At 39.2% G+C, this 16,710-nt stretch overlaps 1 protein-coding gene across 1 annotated transcript; it reads left to right on the top strand.

Moving 5' to 3' along the window:
• Window positions 1–3,090: 3,090 nt before the first annotated feature.
• her6 (hairy-related 6) lies at window positions 3,091–4,640 on the top strand. Its single transcript, XM_079882539.1, has 4 exons — window positions 3,091–3,455; window positions 3,590–3,685; window positions 3,808–3,895; window positions 4,111–4,640. The coding sequence occupies exons 1-4, from the start codon at window positions 3,348–3,350 to the stop codon at window positions 4,629–4,631; spliced, it is 813 nt and encodes a 270-aa protein (XP_079738665.1). The 5' UTR covers window positions 3,091–3,347; the 3' UTR covers window positions 4,632–4,640.
• The last annotated feature ends 12,070 nt before the right edge of the window (window positions 4,641–16,710 follow it).

The following is a 16,710-nucleotide window of genomic DNA, read 5'->3' on the forward strand; positions in this document are numbered from 1 at the left end:
GCAGGGCTTCCACACCACCTAGCACTTCCAGTGAGGGTGATCAGACACCAGTACACACACACACACACACACACACACACACACACACACACACACACAGTTCAGTGGTTCTGGAGATTTATCTAAATGAGGAAAGTTATTCTGAAATTAATGTATTATGTAAACACACACACACACACACACACACACACACACACAGAGTTCAGTGGTTCTGGAGATTTATCTGAATGACTCATAAACAAAATGTTGAAAATGTGAAAATAAAACAAAGTGGTTCTGAGTCTACATTGTAAGTTGTTGTTTTTTTAGGAAGAAAAATCTATGAGCATACCTCTTCTCACTTGCACCTCAAGACCAAAGTATAGAATAGCTCGAGGTGTTCTTATAAGATATTTACTGTCAGATGTGTGTCTGCTATATGTACTGACTGCATATGTGCATCATAGTTATTTATTTATATTAACATAAAATGTGGACAGTCTGATTCAGCCATGGCAAACTAATTATTGTGGTCACTACCAAAACATTACTGTCACTACCAAAAATGTGCAGTCACTACCGTAACATGGGATGTTTTGTCAAAAATAAAGTATATTGAATTATCAACTAAGATGTTATGATAGTGTTTGGTTCAATGCATATTAATACTAATGAATCCTTAACTTTGAAATCAGTACGATAAACTTTATGCCTTCTACAAAGAAAGATTGGGTTCAAAATACAACAAATCTCATAAATCACACTTAAAATATTATTAAAATTATAATCTTTATTGATTTAACCAGTAAAAATATTTTTTTAAAATAGAAAAAATATATATTTATAAGGTAGATGTAAACAAAATCTTAATAGGTCATTATAAGCCTTCTTAATAAATTATTTAATATTGTGTTTCGGTAGTGACAAATTTGGGGAGAAGGAAAATATTCCAGCATTTTCTGAAAATACAATATGAGAATTAACTGCACAATTACTAGAAAAGCATACCTTGGATATTATACAATTTGCATACATGCAAAATTTGTGGGAAAAAACAAAAAAATTTCAAGATGTTTCCAACTCTGACTTTGCACCAATTCTGTAGAATGGCCCATATATGCAAATAGAAACCATTTTCATTCATAAAAGCAAATAAAATAGAAAACATGTCTGGTCAGCCATTATATTAAGCTGTTTTGTTTATCACGCAGCCTAGATTAAATGCATGTAGATTTCATTAAATAAGAGAATATTCTCATTAAGTTCTCTCAAATAACAGTCATTATCATTCATTTTCTTACCTCAGAATTTTTTATTGGTTAAACTGATGCCATTACAACAGCTGTATTTCTTTCCAAAAAATCTAAAAATAAAAATGAATAATATAGTACATAAATAAATAACGTCATAAACCTGATAATGAAGAATATGTAATTGCTTTGTGGATCTGCTTGAAAGTATTATATTTTAATGTATTGCCTTATAGCAGTTAATTAATATCAACATGCATGTTACATAAACGCTGTCGTGTCATCAATACGAATTTTATAGAAAAAAGAAAAAGGTGATTCGAAACGTATATAGCAACACAGACAGTTTAGCAGCCTGCCACTATGATATATCACACACACTGATGAACTGCCGGCGAACCCCCGGCGCCCTGTCCCGCAGACGCGCGCAAAGCCGGCAGGAGCAGCGCCTTCCCCCGCCGCTTGCGCGCCACGTGTCGCGGGGTCTGCAGCAGCTGGAGACTCTCACCCCTGTAAATGTGCATATCAGAGGGCTGGCAACCCACTCCACACACGCACACCAACCAGTGTCTTTACTGTTAGTGGATTATGACACCATAACTGTTAAGTCTGTTAGTTGATGACAGATGGCAAATATATGCAATATGTTAACGTCATCGTTTAAACGTCAATACACGTCGACAATCGTTTTTGTCCAAAATGCGTTTGGACTTTGTTATTTGCGTTTTCATTGCAGTACAGGCAGAAAAGCATGAATGAATTTAGTGTTTTGTTGCGTTTGTTTGTGACCTCGTCCGAGGATCATAAAAGCATGACCTAAATTAGAGTTGCTTCTGTCAGACACAGTCAAGGACACTATCCGCGCTCTGCGCGCTTTCGGTCTGAAATATCTTCACACTGGCTCGCATTCCGATAAGCCCGATCGAGCTCTCAGTGGGCGTGGTTTTCCCAGGCTTTTAGAACAGCAGCTGCTATTTACCTTCCCTCTAATGTAAACCACCACCGCCACCCCTAGCCCGCCAGCCAAACCTCAACCACCGAGGTAATAAAACATCCTGGCACGTGCTCCACATTCACAATAGCGCTCGTGAGCCGACAGATGTCAAAATGCCAACAGCAGCAACGCGCTTAAAGAAATACAGCGCAGCCTTGTCAAATGAACTTGTACACAGAAAAAATATTTGACACACTAAAATTGAAAGAAAAAAAGTAAAATCAAAGTTACAGCCTGCACTGATTAGGTAGTGCACCTTTTCAGCCACTTTAAATCGAATGACAGTATTTATTGTGAAAAGTTAAATGGACTTTCTTCAGTGTTACTTTTATTCAGTGTAACTTGACAGGGAAAATGTAAGTTAAACAGATATTCCTCCTCTTTTTTTCAGATTTATAAAATTCAGACCACTTTTTAATATCAGTTGGGATATCGTAACAGTCTACATACTATTTGCAACAGTTCAATTTATTTAGTAAAAGCTGCATTTTATTTGACACGTTTTGTAATGTTAAAGCCTATTGCACTCAACTTTTTTACGTTTTCTGTATTGCGTAAGTATATTTTTGCATTACTTCGTTTCAGTGTGGATCTATATGTGTATTGAATTGCAATTACAAAGTTTGCTGTTTCTTTGCGGAGACTGGCTCTTAAGTGTTAATATGTAAACTGAATGATTGAAGGCAGTCCCGGTTGTGCCCTAAACCCGGCCGCGCGCCATTGGCCACCCGCTCAAACGCTAAACAACCAATGGAGTGGCGCCGACCACGAGCCATCCTCCCCTCGGGCCGCGTGTCCCTCGCGCTGATTGGTAGAAAGTTACTGTGGGAAAGAAAGTTTGGGAAGTTTCACACGAGCCGTTCGCGTGCAGTCGGAGATATAAATAAGACCAACACGACGCTGAGGCAGGCAGTTGCTACGACCGCTGGCAAACGGTGAAATCAGAGACTGTGACATCATTGCCGCACCAGTTGAACTCGGGACACTTCGTGCGGATATCCATTCATATCTGGAACTGTATCTGCGTACTTTACTGCGCGTACTCTAACAGAAGACACTGAACAGGAGGATTTCTTTAAAAAAATAAAAAATAAAAAAATCTCATAGGATACTTCCCAGAGAAGATGCCTGCCGACATCATGGAAAAAAACTCCTCTTCTCCGGTTGCCGCGACTCCAGCGAGCATGAACAGTACACCTGATAAACCCAAAACGGCTTCGGAGCACAGGAAGGTTTGTATTGATATTACACTGTACTGCATTTATTTCCAAACATCGCCCATGTGCGCACTACGTTACATTGCAAGAAATAGTTCCCGAAGTTAAAAGACATATTGACTTATTTTTTTCTTTCTTTTGCATTTTAGTCTTCGAAACCCATAATGGAGAAAAGAAGAAGAGCGAGAATCAACGAAAGCTTGGGTCAGCTGAAAACGTTAATCTTAGACGCCTTGAAAAAAGATGTAAGTACTGAAAGTCCGATTGATTCTAACAATTATATCTGGGTTAAATATTAATGCATCTCTTTACGTAGCCGCAATTATCTAAACCAGTCTTTTTCTTTTCTTTTCTTTTTTTTACACAGAGCTCGAGACACTCCAAACTTGAGAAAGCGGACATCCTGGAGATGACAGTGAAACATCTCAGAAACATGCAGCGTGCACAAATGACCGGTAAGTCGCGGATCTAATCTATATTCGTAAACAATTAGTTTGCGAACTTCCAGAAACTCGGCTGCAGTTTTTACGCAGCGTTTCTCTGTAGACTACACTTGTTTTAAATGTTGCAAGATTAGTTTCCTAGATAGAATAGAACTAGTTATAGAACAAATTCATGTTCAGCTACTCAAGATGATCTGACCGAAAGTCTTTCCTCATTTTCTTTACAGCTGCGCTGAACACGGATCCCACCGTTCTTGGGAAATACAGAGCTGGATTCAGTGAGTGCATGAACGAGGTGACCCGGTTCCTGTCCACCTGTGAAGGGGTTAACACCGAGGTCAGGACCCGGCTGCTGGGTCACCTAGCCAGCTGCATGACGCAGATCAACGCAATGAATTACCCAACACAGCACCAGATACCTGCCGGGCCTCCTCATCCATCCTTCAACCAACCGATGGTTCAAATCCCCAGCGCGACTCAACAAGCCAACGTTGTGCCTCTTAGCGGAGTCCCCTGCAAAAGCGCGTCTTCCTCCAACTTGACTTCTGACGCAACAAAAGTTTACGGAGGTTTCCAGCTTGTGCCGGCAACGGACGGACAGTTCGCCTTTTTGATTCCTAACGCTGCCTTTGCTCCAAACGGCCCAGTTATTCCAGTGTATGCCAACAATTCCAGCACACCGGTTCCGGTGGCCGTGTCTCCGGGAGCACCGTCAGTCACGGCAGATTCCGTTTGGAGGCCTTGGTAGACAGAGAGAGAGAGAGAGAAAAAAAACTCTTATAGACTCTTAAAGACAAATTACACTTGTTTTCTTTGTTCAGCGTTTACTTTTTTTGTTCTTTTTGTATGAAAATGTGTTTTAATGAGATGCTGCACTATATTTGTATAGATCAAAAGGGAGAGAAGTTCATATTGAAATAAGTTTTGTATTGTTGAATTCCGTTCAATGCATTTTTATATTTGCGGTATCTTTTCCACGTTGTGATGCCAAAGATATGTTGAATGCGCTTTCAAGTTTCTTCATTTTGGAAGATAAATAAATTACATATAAAAAATGAAACGTTTTGCCTCATTAGTTGTTTGTTAACCATGCTTATTCTTACTTTAAGCAAAGATTCGGGCCGTATCGCATGCAAATTAAGCCTAAACATGCTGCAGCCTTTAAAGAAGCTTGTGTGCAACTTTTAATCATTGTCAAGCACAAACACAGGTAAACGTAGCCTATGTTAAATCACGCCGGCGGATAAGACATTAAACGGCCCCCAGTGTAGTATGGATTTACATTGCGATCAATGGGTTGTCCTACGTCTAACAAGTTATTTTAATTATTTTTTCCCCCGGTTAAACATAGCAATCAACTGATCAAACTACATCTGTCACTCACATCCTTGTTTGCATTCTCGTCTACGCTGAATAGGTTTATAGTCACAGGCTATGACTGATCATACAACTTATAGATTATAGGCTATTGATAGTGAAACCCACGTTTTTTTTTAAATATAAACTATACATAAGTTATTTTTATAAATAGCCTGGTTTTCTCTTATTGCTAAATAGAAATATCATAAAACTTGAAGTTTAATTAAATGAAGACTCAAAAAAAAAAAAAAAAAAGGAAAGATATTTTTTGATAAATAGGCCTAGATGTCGAACACAGGACGATAGGCTATTGGAATAAGGTTCAATTAATAGCATATCGCTTTACACATGTAGCATGGGGATTTTATCGCAATAAATAGGCCTACTTCATAAACATTACTATTGAACGATTAATGTCTGTATATGAGTGTGACATGCAGAGCTCCATCAAGAGGATTACTAGAGTCTGAAGCTGAGTGTAGCATCAAAGTTCAGTAGCAGAGAGAAGTACAAGTGACGATTTTTATTACACAACCATTTAGCGCCATCTAGTAATTCAAATGTGAACTACACACGCAGAGTCACCGAGCGGACTGGTCAACACTTGCAGTTTGAAAGAATTTAAGGACATGTACCTAGCCACATTAGTAGCATAATGCCATGTTAACAGAAATGAATTTATTTATTTATTTAATTATTTATTTATTTAATTATTTATTTATTTATCTATCTGTCTATCTATTTATTTATCTATTTATCTATCTATCTATCTATCTATCTATCTATCTATCTATCTATCTATCTATCTATCTATCTATCTATCTATCTATTTATTTATAAGCATCTGCATCAACAAATAAAAATGTATGATTAAAAAAACAATAAACTCAATAAATGATTATGATAATAACAAAGTAACTACTTTACATATGCTTTTATCTTTGTGTGGGCATAAAGGATGCAGAAATATTTACACACAACTCACATGGCTTTTATTTCAAGTAAAATGGGAAAACGCTTGGCATGATGAAACGTTTCCTTCTCCATGCATCCCTGTGTTTTCCAGGTGTGTGTTGCCTATAGCTATTTCAGTGTGGCCATTCTTTGAAGGGGGCATTGCAGGTGTTTGCAATTACCTGCTTTGAGGCACAAAGTGTAGATAAGTGCAATCATTTTGAATTTCCATCACACCTTTTGTGGTGCCGAGAGTTTAGAGATTGGAACCACATGTTGCCTGCAAGGACATGCTCATCTCGAACCGCATACACGGTGGGTCAGCCTGTTTTGCCCACCTTAACTTTGAGCACAACACCACCTCAACAGATCCACAATGATGTGTCGGACCATGCATTAATTTCCTGTTTATTCCAAGGTTACACAGATGGATCCAGAGGCGAGCAGTGCAACCCAAAAAAAACGCCCGACCCCCTTCAGGCATGCTTCCCCCTGCCCGTCTTGCTACAACCCGCCTCTGGAGGACAGCTTTACGAGGGTCTCAGGTTACTGGCGCACTGACCACTGTCCAGGGGCACCCGTGCACATGTCACAACATGACCGGAGGGTTAGCCGGCATGTATGTCAATTAACTTTTCCCACACTCTGCAAATGCAAGAGGCTTGAGAGGAGAAAGGAGGAGGGGGGAAAGGGAGAAAAATAAAAAGGACTAAACGAAAGCCCCCTCTCTGCTTCCTCCTTGGCTCTTAAGTGTTACCATATGGCACGAACTCTCTCTCGCTCTCTTTCTTTGCCTCACTCTATCTCTCTCTCTCCTTCTTTCTCTCTCTTAACTCGTCATCATTACCGCCTTGTCTTTGATTGTAGCCCTGACAAGCCTGGGATTTATGATTTAAGCACAGGGATTGCTGTACCAAGCTCTGGACTCACTATGCAGCCCTCTTTCTCTCATTCGCACTCCTTTTCCCTCTCTCGCCCTCTCCTGCAGTTGCAGGGGAAAGGCTGTTTTCTGGCAGGAAATGAATAGCTCCCAGATGAGCTGAGGAACCTGAGAGGTCGTGAGAAAGAGGCGAACCCCCTTCCCACAGCCGGCGCACTGCCAGCCGCCGGGGGAATGTGGGAGAGCGTCTCTCTGACACACGCATCAACTCTCCCGCTGCTTGCCCAAACACCCCACCGCCTGCCTGCCAGCAAGCGCTGACGCACAGGGCCCATCTGAGGGGGGTAGAGTGGAGCTGATCGGGGCAGTATGTGGAAAGTTTGACAGCAGAGGCGTACGTGAGGACGAGGACAGAGGACAGGGGACAGGAAGGAGGATGGAATGATGGAAGTCACGACGAGAAGAACATGTTCACTAAATATACAGTTACAGAAGTAGTGTTTGTAGCAGATGATACCATTCAAAGAGAAGCAGGAGTTGGATAGTCAGTTACAAAGCTGCAAATACAGAAAAACAAATGTATTATTCATAATATTCAATCAATTCACTCTTTATCTTCTTGCTAACAAAAATATAATTTTCACTGTGCCAAAAAAAAAGACTGTCTTTTATATAAACAGGAAGCTTTGGTTTGAGACTGAGAGCCTCTAAACAACTTTACTTCCTCCCAGACAGGAGAAGTAATGGTCAAGGGCTTTCATTCTGACTGGAGCAAATAAGGATTAATGTGAGTGACCGACGAGTAATCAAAGTGACAATTTGGCACGGCGAATGAAGGAGATGGCAAAAGATCTGCAGCATTTAAAGCTTCAAAAGCTTAAAGGAATATGAACGCAAGATGGGAATTCTTTTCAAAATTTTGATTTGAAAATGAATCATAGCAAACTTTTTTGTTTTGTTTTGCTCAATTAAGCACCGAGACGTATTGTGGCTTGTAAATCTGTGTAACAAGCAAGGAAGACTGTATTTAGTATCTCATATACGCATTTGATTAAAAATACAGTAAAAGTAATATTGTTAGCTTTTATAAATAACTTTTTTTTCTATTTTGATATATTTTAAAACGTAATTTATTGAAGGCAAAGCTGAATTTTCAGCAGCCATTACTCCAGTGTTCATTCACATGATCCTTCAGAAATCATTTTAATATGCCAATTTGAAGTATTTCTTATTATTATCAATGCTGAAAACAGATACACTGCTTAAGATCAAGTTCAAAATAGATATGCTGTCATATAAATATGCTGCCTTTTCACAATGTAACCAAACATTATACACTTAGACAGGATACTCGACTTGGGGCCAATCACAATTTTTTTGACACATTCAAATCTCTCAACTAAATGTTAAATAGCAAAGACTATTAAGACTATAATGTCATAATAAGGGTATAAAACACAATCTGTGAACCTGATTGGTAGCTTTTTGAGTCTTTTGCACCCACCATTCTGTTCTAAATCTTATAATTATTACTTAATTACTTAATAATGACATAATATGCAAGTTGTCAGTTTTTACATTGAATGTGTGGCCATCCTGCAGTTTTTGGTTGCTTGTGTAGTTCTTTTCCTGTAAATCAACTACAATACTAATTAATAGATTTCCTTTCTGGAAGTCTAATGTCTCTGGAGGTTTGTATTTGTATGAATACTGACACATTTCTGGTACTTTTTTCTTCAATCTAAATCCGTTACGCATGCATAGGTTTTTTTTTTTTTGTCAAGGTGAGACGGTATGAACATCTAGAGATAAAAAGGATTCAAGCAGGTGTGAGGACACGTGTTTCCTGTCATAGGTCAGACTGTGTCACAGGACCCTTGGGAAACTCCTATAGGATGTATATTTACACACACATACAGACAAAAACATACAAAAAGACACAGACTTGTGATTGTGTGGCTGTTGTTATATTCCTACTTAAAATAACTTCTGGTAACACTTTATTTCGATAGTCCACTTTAGACATTCTACTAACTAAGTAACTTTGCAGCTACATGTCAACTAACTGTCATTAGAGTATTAGTAGACTGTCTGCTTAATATTTGCTAACACTTTATTTTGTTGGTCCCCTAACTGACATTCTACTAAGTAACTTGGCAACTACAAGTCAACTTATTTTTCTAACCCGAACCCTAACACCTAACCCTAACCTAACAGTCTACTGACAGTCTACTACACTCTAATGACAGTTAGTTGTAGTTAGACATGTAGTTGAAAAGTTACTTATAGTTTGTAGAATGTCTAAAGTGGACTATCGAAATAAAGTGTAACCTAATTTGTACAATATCAGCTCAAGGTTTTAACGCTTAGTTCCTTTTTTTCAGCTTGTATACTACAATCTTACAGAACACACACGGTTTTAATCCTAAAGTCAAATTATTGTATGCTTCAGTCTACATTCCTCACTTTAGATTAGGTGGTGCTTGTTTTCCGAAATCTCATCCATAGGTGACGTTTTGTTCTCATAGTCATTCTTCTGGACTTTGCAGTACCAGATAGAGGCCCAAATCATGCTAAAGGTTCCATGAGCTTCTGAAACACAGGGATGTGAAATGGCATTATCCCACCGCCTCTCACACCGTCCACGCAAAATGGCTTAAGCCGCAGCAATGCTTCCGTGGGCCACTGGCTAATCCCCTTTCTTGTATAAAACCAGTGGCGGGACCGCTACATCGCTGGGCAGTGCGATAGTGCACTAGTGTGACAAGCCATTAAAGTGCCGCGCTGTCTGTGTTTTTATTTACATTCTTGTCTTTCAGATCCACCGCAGAGCTTTATTCTTGCCAGCGATCACTCTGGGAAGGTACTCTGATCTGACACCCACAGGCTGCTGTTCTGCAGATGCTCTTTTGCATCAGACATAATGAGATGGGTAGGGAGACATGTTTTGATGGCGGTGGGCATGCTAAGGTTGCGTCACATGTGCCATATCTATTGAATGTAAATTCAGTAAGAGGGTTACTTATGTTTGTATTCTTTCTTTCTCTGTTTCTTACAAAGTTAGTTGCAGGGCAGTCATGTTCAAAAGGTATTGAGTCCTTTGTTAGAATCTACTAATGCCCCCTGGTGGCTTCAAGGATATACTGCATTATTTAAAAGTGTACATGGTTCTCATTAAAGTGGTAAAACTTGAGGCAAACCTGTTCAAACATTTTACTTTTTTTTTCACACTTCTGGTTCAACAGTTTTACAGTATATTCGTTGTGCAAAATGTTAATTCTCAATGCAAACTGACCCACCTGGCCTTGATTGAAATGTGGTCTTGTTTCAGAGGTGCAGGAGTAATGCTGGAAACTCAAGATGTTTGACGGCCTCCAGATCACCTTCAGCGCCTGGAGTGGGACTGAATTTCATCTCAGTCAAGACGAAGAAAAGTGGCACCACTACACAGATTAGAAAAAAAGCTTGTCCACTGAAAAAAAAAAAAACCCACACATAAAAAGATGATTTGTCAAAAACTCAATTTCGATTTTTTCTTTTAAATTGCAGAGCATTGAGAGCATTTATTTACTTCATTACTATTTTTTTTTTTTTTTTTTAATTTAGCAACCTGCTGATGTACTACTCTTTTTTTTATGTAACGTGTGTGCGTCGGCAGACTGATGAAGCCTTAAAGTTCTGCATAATTAAGGGCGTGGCCACTTGCGGGACAGGTGGATTGCCGCTGCTGTCACTACTAGCCGTTTGTCTGCTGTCTGTTAACTGTCACGTCACCTCAGCTAATCCCGCCTTTTTGCCCATTTTCGTTTATCTGGGAGTGACGCGCTACCAAGATGGCGACGAAAAATGCTCTTCAGAAACCTACGGGTGACGTCACGTACACTACGTCCATATTTTTTTTACAGTCTATGGTTACTCCCAGTCAGCAGTGTTGAGAATTTACCAACAGTGGTCTGACAAACCAAACCGGTCACACAAAATTTAATGATGGTTATGGGAGGAATGTGTCACACACTGTACATCACACTGCTGTGTATAGGGTTGTGTAGCTGCAGACCAATCAGAATGTCTATGATGACCCCTGTTCACTGTCGAAAGTGCCTACAATGGGCACGCAAGCGTCGGAAGTGGACTTTGGAACAGTGGAAGAAGATCACCTGGTCCGATGAGTCCCATTTTTTTTTACATCACGTGGATGGCCATGTACGTGTGTGCCGTTTACCGTGTGCCGGAAGTGATGGCACCAGGATGCACTGAGGATAACAAAAAGCCTGTGTAGAGAGTGTGATGCTCTGGGCAATGTTCTGCTGGGAAACCCTGGATCAGGCCAATCATGTGGATGTAAATTTGACACGTGCCACCTTCCTAAACATTGTTGCAGAACAGGTACACCTCTACATGACAATGGTGTTCCCTGGTGGAAGAGGATCCTGCCACACATTGTTCAGGAATGGTTTGAGGAATATGATGAAGAGTTCAATGCATTGCCCTGGCCACCAAATTCCCCAGATCTCAGTCCAATTGAGCATCTGTGGGATGTGCTGGACCAACAAGTTCGATCCACGGTGGCTCCACCTCGCAACTGGACTTAAAGTATCTGCTGCTAATATCTTGGTGCCAGATACCACAGGACACCTTCAGGGGTCTTGAGATTCCTCTCGATACAATCTATAAAAACTCATTAACAATATATATATATATATATATATATATATATATATATATATATATATATATATATATATATATATATATATATATATATATATTATTGTGTATGTCTTAAAGGGAAGTGAACAATGAAAATTTGGTCATCATTTACTCACACTCATGTTGTTTGCAACCTGTATGACTTTCTTCTGCTGAACACAAAATATTGTTTTGAAGAATTTGGGTAAACAAACAGTTTTGGTTAGCATTGACATCCAGTAACTGTTGGTAACTGTTTAGTTTCCGACATTTTTCAAAATATCTTCTTTTGTATACCACAGAAAAATTCATTTAGGTTTGGAATGACAAGAGGGTAAGTAAATGATGACAGAATTTAAATTTTTGAGTGAACTATCCCTTTAATCTGTGGAAATGAAACAAAAGGGTATAAGTAGAACAAAACACATGAAACGGTCTAAAAATATCCATAATTGAAACAGATACAATATTTTCAGTTCACTAAACTGCAGGAGGAGGCAGATCGAGTATCCTGTTCCCATGTGTCTCAATGCAATGTGGCTTCCTTTTACCCCTGAAAGCCAGAACCCTCAACAAACGGTGTCAGAGTAATCAGCAGTGACTTGAAATATGTGGCGTCATTGAAATGTGGATTCTGTGACTAATGTTTTTATAATCCTCCTTTGAGCAGTGACCTGTCTCAAGAAGGCATTGGAGGTATTCAGTTTGTGTTCCCTTTAGGTCAAAATCTGCCTTTATTAGCATAATTTAGGCAAGCTTTCTATGTATGAGGCCTAGGAGAATATTAATAATAGTCAAGTTGTATTACCATCTCTGTGTAACACTAAAGACTGTAGGATGCTCTCTGAAAGCAGGGACAATTTGATTCAGATGGCAGATATGACTGTTTCTCTATCAATGGCTCACAGATGCCTATATTTCACCACTTTGCCACTATTTGTCCATATCCATTCAGTGTCTACACATTCATTTAGTGGTAAAAGAAGTGATGCTGCACACAGAACATCTGTATATTTTTAGAGGTCTTCTGCATCCTATTAGAAATGTAGACTTTATTTTACAGTCTATTGGGGTTTCACATGCAAACACCTATATAAACACACCACATTTACTATATGGACATTCCTTTTGGCCCCTACACTGTCTGAACACTGTACACCTTGTGTCTTGCATATCAATGCAGTCTGCAGTAAAAATGTAGATGTGCTGTACAATAAAGACCCTTCTCGCTTTCGTTTATACATGCAGTAAGAACCTTCTTTCAAAGCACACTGTTAAAACTGAAGCCCCCTTCTATAAACGTTTCAATGTTACAGTCCATTTTGCAGTCTCACCCCCCAAAAAATCCCTGTAAATCTAAACCTTTTGTCGTGGCAGCAGCAAACTCCTGTCGTTCCCAGAATTCTCTTTGACAGCACGTCGTGCTATACGAGACAGCCGGGCAGACATATAGAAATCTAAAGACTTCTTCCTCTGCGCCGCTTGTCTGGTTAAATGGTGAAGAAAGACATGTAACCATGGTGAGATGATAGTAAAGCTCCATAAAATGATAGGGGGAAACTGGAAAAGACTTTAGTTTCTTGGCCAGTAATAGCTGTAAAGAATATTTGGGTACTACAATAGGGTCGGACACAGATCAGTCCTCGGCAGAAAGCTGAACAGGTGGTCACTGAAAACACAGACAGAGAATGTGAAATCATTCTGTGGTGTAGATTTCACTGATAGGGCCCAAGGGGTTATTTGCTGCCTTGTTCCTTAGGAAGCACAAAATATTTCAAGTCCTTATGTCCTGGGGAAAAAAAAGACAAAAAAAAAAAAAAAATTCCTTCCAAAAACTGCAGGCCTCCATTTAAAGCAATAGTTCATAGTTTCATCTTTATTTAATCTCCTAATGTTGTTTCTTTCTTTCACAGAGCACAAAAGGTGAAATTTTGATGAATATTTGGCCACCCTTTCAACTTAATGAAAGTAAACAGTGGTCCACACAACTTATATGCTATTGTTTCTTACTAAAAATCTCCATGCTTTCATGAGAGAAGTAGCGATGTCTGACCTGTGAGAAAAAAAAAAAATTCATTCTCAACTTACTGGTTATTAGCTCATTGGAGGGGAAGATTATCAGTGAATAATGATTTTATTTTGGTCTATTTGCCACACAAAGCTATCATATGATTTCAGAAGACTTGAAATAAAGTGCATGAATTGTACACTGTTTTAGTCTACGTTTATGGTGCTTCTGCATCCCTATTGAAGTGACCAGTAAATTAAATCAACATTTCAGTAGACAAAACTCCAGATAATAAATACATCATAATATTTATTATGATGTATGTAACTAATTTATTCATACATAGGATTATTGGGACATTTCTTCCAGTCATCTCAATGGCAAAGAGTGCTCCAATTTACCTGAATTCGCCCCTCTATATTTGAAAATAAAACTAATAGTCTTTGTTACAGCTATGAATGCAAAAAGAAAAAAAGAAAGAAAAAATAAAAACACAACAACATTATACAAACATATACCATGGCTTTTGGAAGCAAAGTGCAGGCCATCTGTGGGTTATGGTGAGTAAATAAAAATGTGTTCACCCACACACCACATTTGTGTAAACAGCCTCGTAATATACCGCAGAATAAGATGGGAGGAGTTCAGAGTAGATGCTTCAGGTGTGAGATAAACTGGAAGTTTTGTGAATTTGATCATGTCGGGTGGACAGCGGGATGTGTGTGTATGGTTCTGCTTAAGTGAGCCTGAAGAATCCGAGAGGATCTCGCATTGGGAGAATGAACCCCTTTCATCACTTATAGCGTGCAGTTTCTCTCTTACACAGGAAGCTTAAAAAAAAAAAATTGGATGCAGGCTTACTGTCTCTTTTCCATCCCCCACAAATCTCTCCTTTCTGTAAAATGAAGGTATACATGCACACAGTCAACAAACCCTGTAAAATCATGACTTTAAGGTCTATGTAAATTGGGCTTCAGAAATTTGAATTGTTAATATTAACTGAAGAGATATGCGTGTGTGTGTGTCTTGCTCAGTATTAAACGTATATGAAACACAAAAAAGGGTCTATTTAAAATTCTCCAGAGGCGCATGATCATAATCACGTGTGAAGTTTTTGTTGATAGTGGCTCTTGAGAGGATCTCAATGGCTCCGAAATACTCTCTAGAATACTACCAGAGGGATCTGAACAGAAAGGAAGAACCCTTATTAGGCTTTTGAGAGCACAGAATAATGCCCATTTAACCTCAACATCTAAACCTTTCACCCACTCAGACAAGATCTGGGAGAGACAAAAGAACCAGCAAAATTAGAAAAGGCTCTGCATCAGGTACTAATGGAGCTTGAAGAGCAGAAGAAATCCCTGTGGTGTAGAGCATCATGTTTCCCCCAGCCACTTTTCTGAAAAACTGTTTTATCTGCCATCTAACCATCCCTTTGCTTTCCTTTAGCTGTCCACGGATAGAGTGACGGCATGCAAAGACGCGTAGAGTCAGGGCTGTCAGAGGGGACCACCTGCATAGCCCTATTTTTCCTGTGGGATTACTGAGGGTGCGGGCCAGGGTCTGGAGGGGTTGTTGGTGGAGGTCCCAGGGTGGAGAGTGAGCGGCGTGGAAAGTCGAGCTGGCGTGAGGTGCCAGGAAGGTTCTGCCACATACTGCATGCTCCCCATGCTGCCCCTTCACGGTCACATTGGTTCCGTGCCGTGCAGCTGCCAACCCGTCTTTCATGGGCCGGCCGCCTGGGCTGTCTCTCTGAGGTGGGTGCTCTTTCACATTCAAAGCAGTCTCACTGAGTAACCACACATTCCCATACAAAAACTCAAAGAGCCCCCACACACCCCCTCCTGCCCCACGCCAAGCTAGGCATAGCTTTCCCACCAGCGGCAGACAAGTGTGTTTACCCCATACCATAATGCGACAGAGACGGGCGAAGTCCTTCCACGTACTTTCCTTCAGCGAGGGCACATTCCAAGCTTTGTATTCCAGGGCCCTCAAGTTTTTAAACACTAGGCACTGAAGTGACAAGTGTGGTCTGCAAACTGCTTTGACAGGATTTCATCACAGTGCTATTGGTATCCTTGAACCTAAATAATTATACTGCACATAAATGTAAATATTATATCAATATTTTAAAATAAAACATATTAAACTATAATATAATATATATATATATATATATATATATATATATATATGTATATATATATATATATATATATATATATATTATAGTAATATAACATAATATAACGTTATATATTATAGTAATATAACATAATATAATGTTTAGCGTTATATAGTATATTATAGTAATATAACGTTTAATATGTTTTATTTCAAAATATTGATATAATATTTACATTTATGTGCAGTATAATTATTTAGGTTCAAGGATACCAATAGCACTGTGGTGAAATCCTGTCAAAGCAGTTTGCAGACCATTTCATGTTGACCATTTCCTATTTAATGTTTTAAATGAGCACATGGTTAGCATTCTTTGGCACAAAAGCTGAAGAAAATGGTAAGAAAATGGTGATTAAATGCCTTGCTCAAGTCTATAAGCTAATGCATATATAAGGCAATTAGTTGGAAAGCAAAAAGAAAGGAAACTCACTCTCTAAGCCAGACAGCTGCAAGACTCCTTATGGTCGTGGCTCATTCATTCCTGTGTCTGCCCCCTTGTCTCATTCTAAAATTAATAGTTTGTTTTGGTTAATTATCTTTGGTCTTGCCGTTTCTTAACTGTTGAACTATGTGTGACTCATTGGGTCTGAAGTCAGTGTATAATGATTCCCTTTGGACTTTACTTTTCATTATTACGAACTCTCTAAACTAATAATTGTTGGCTTGCTTTTGTTTTTTTTCCGCTGATTCAGCTAATTAGGGATTAACTCCAAGAGCCTTGTCCTGGGTCTTGGCAGTGCCACCTTTTGATGA

The sequence above is a fragment of the Squalius cephalus genome (genome assembly GCF_949319135.1).
Source record: "Squalius cephalus genome assembly, chromosome: 10".
Classification (NCBI taxonomy): domain Eukaryota; kingdom Metazoa; phylum Chordata; class Actinopteri; order Cypriniformes; family Leuciscidae; genus Squalius; species Squalius cephalus.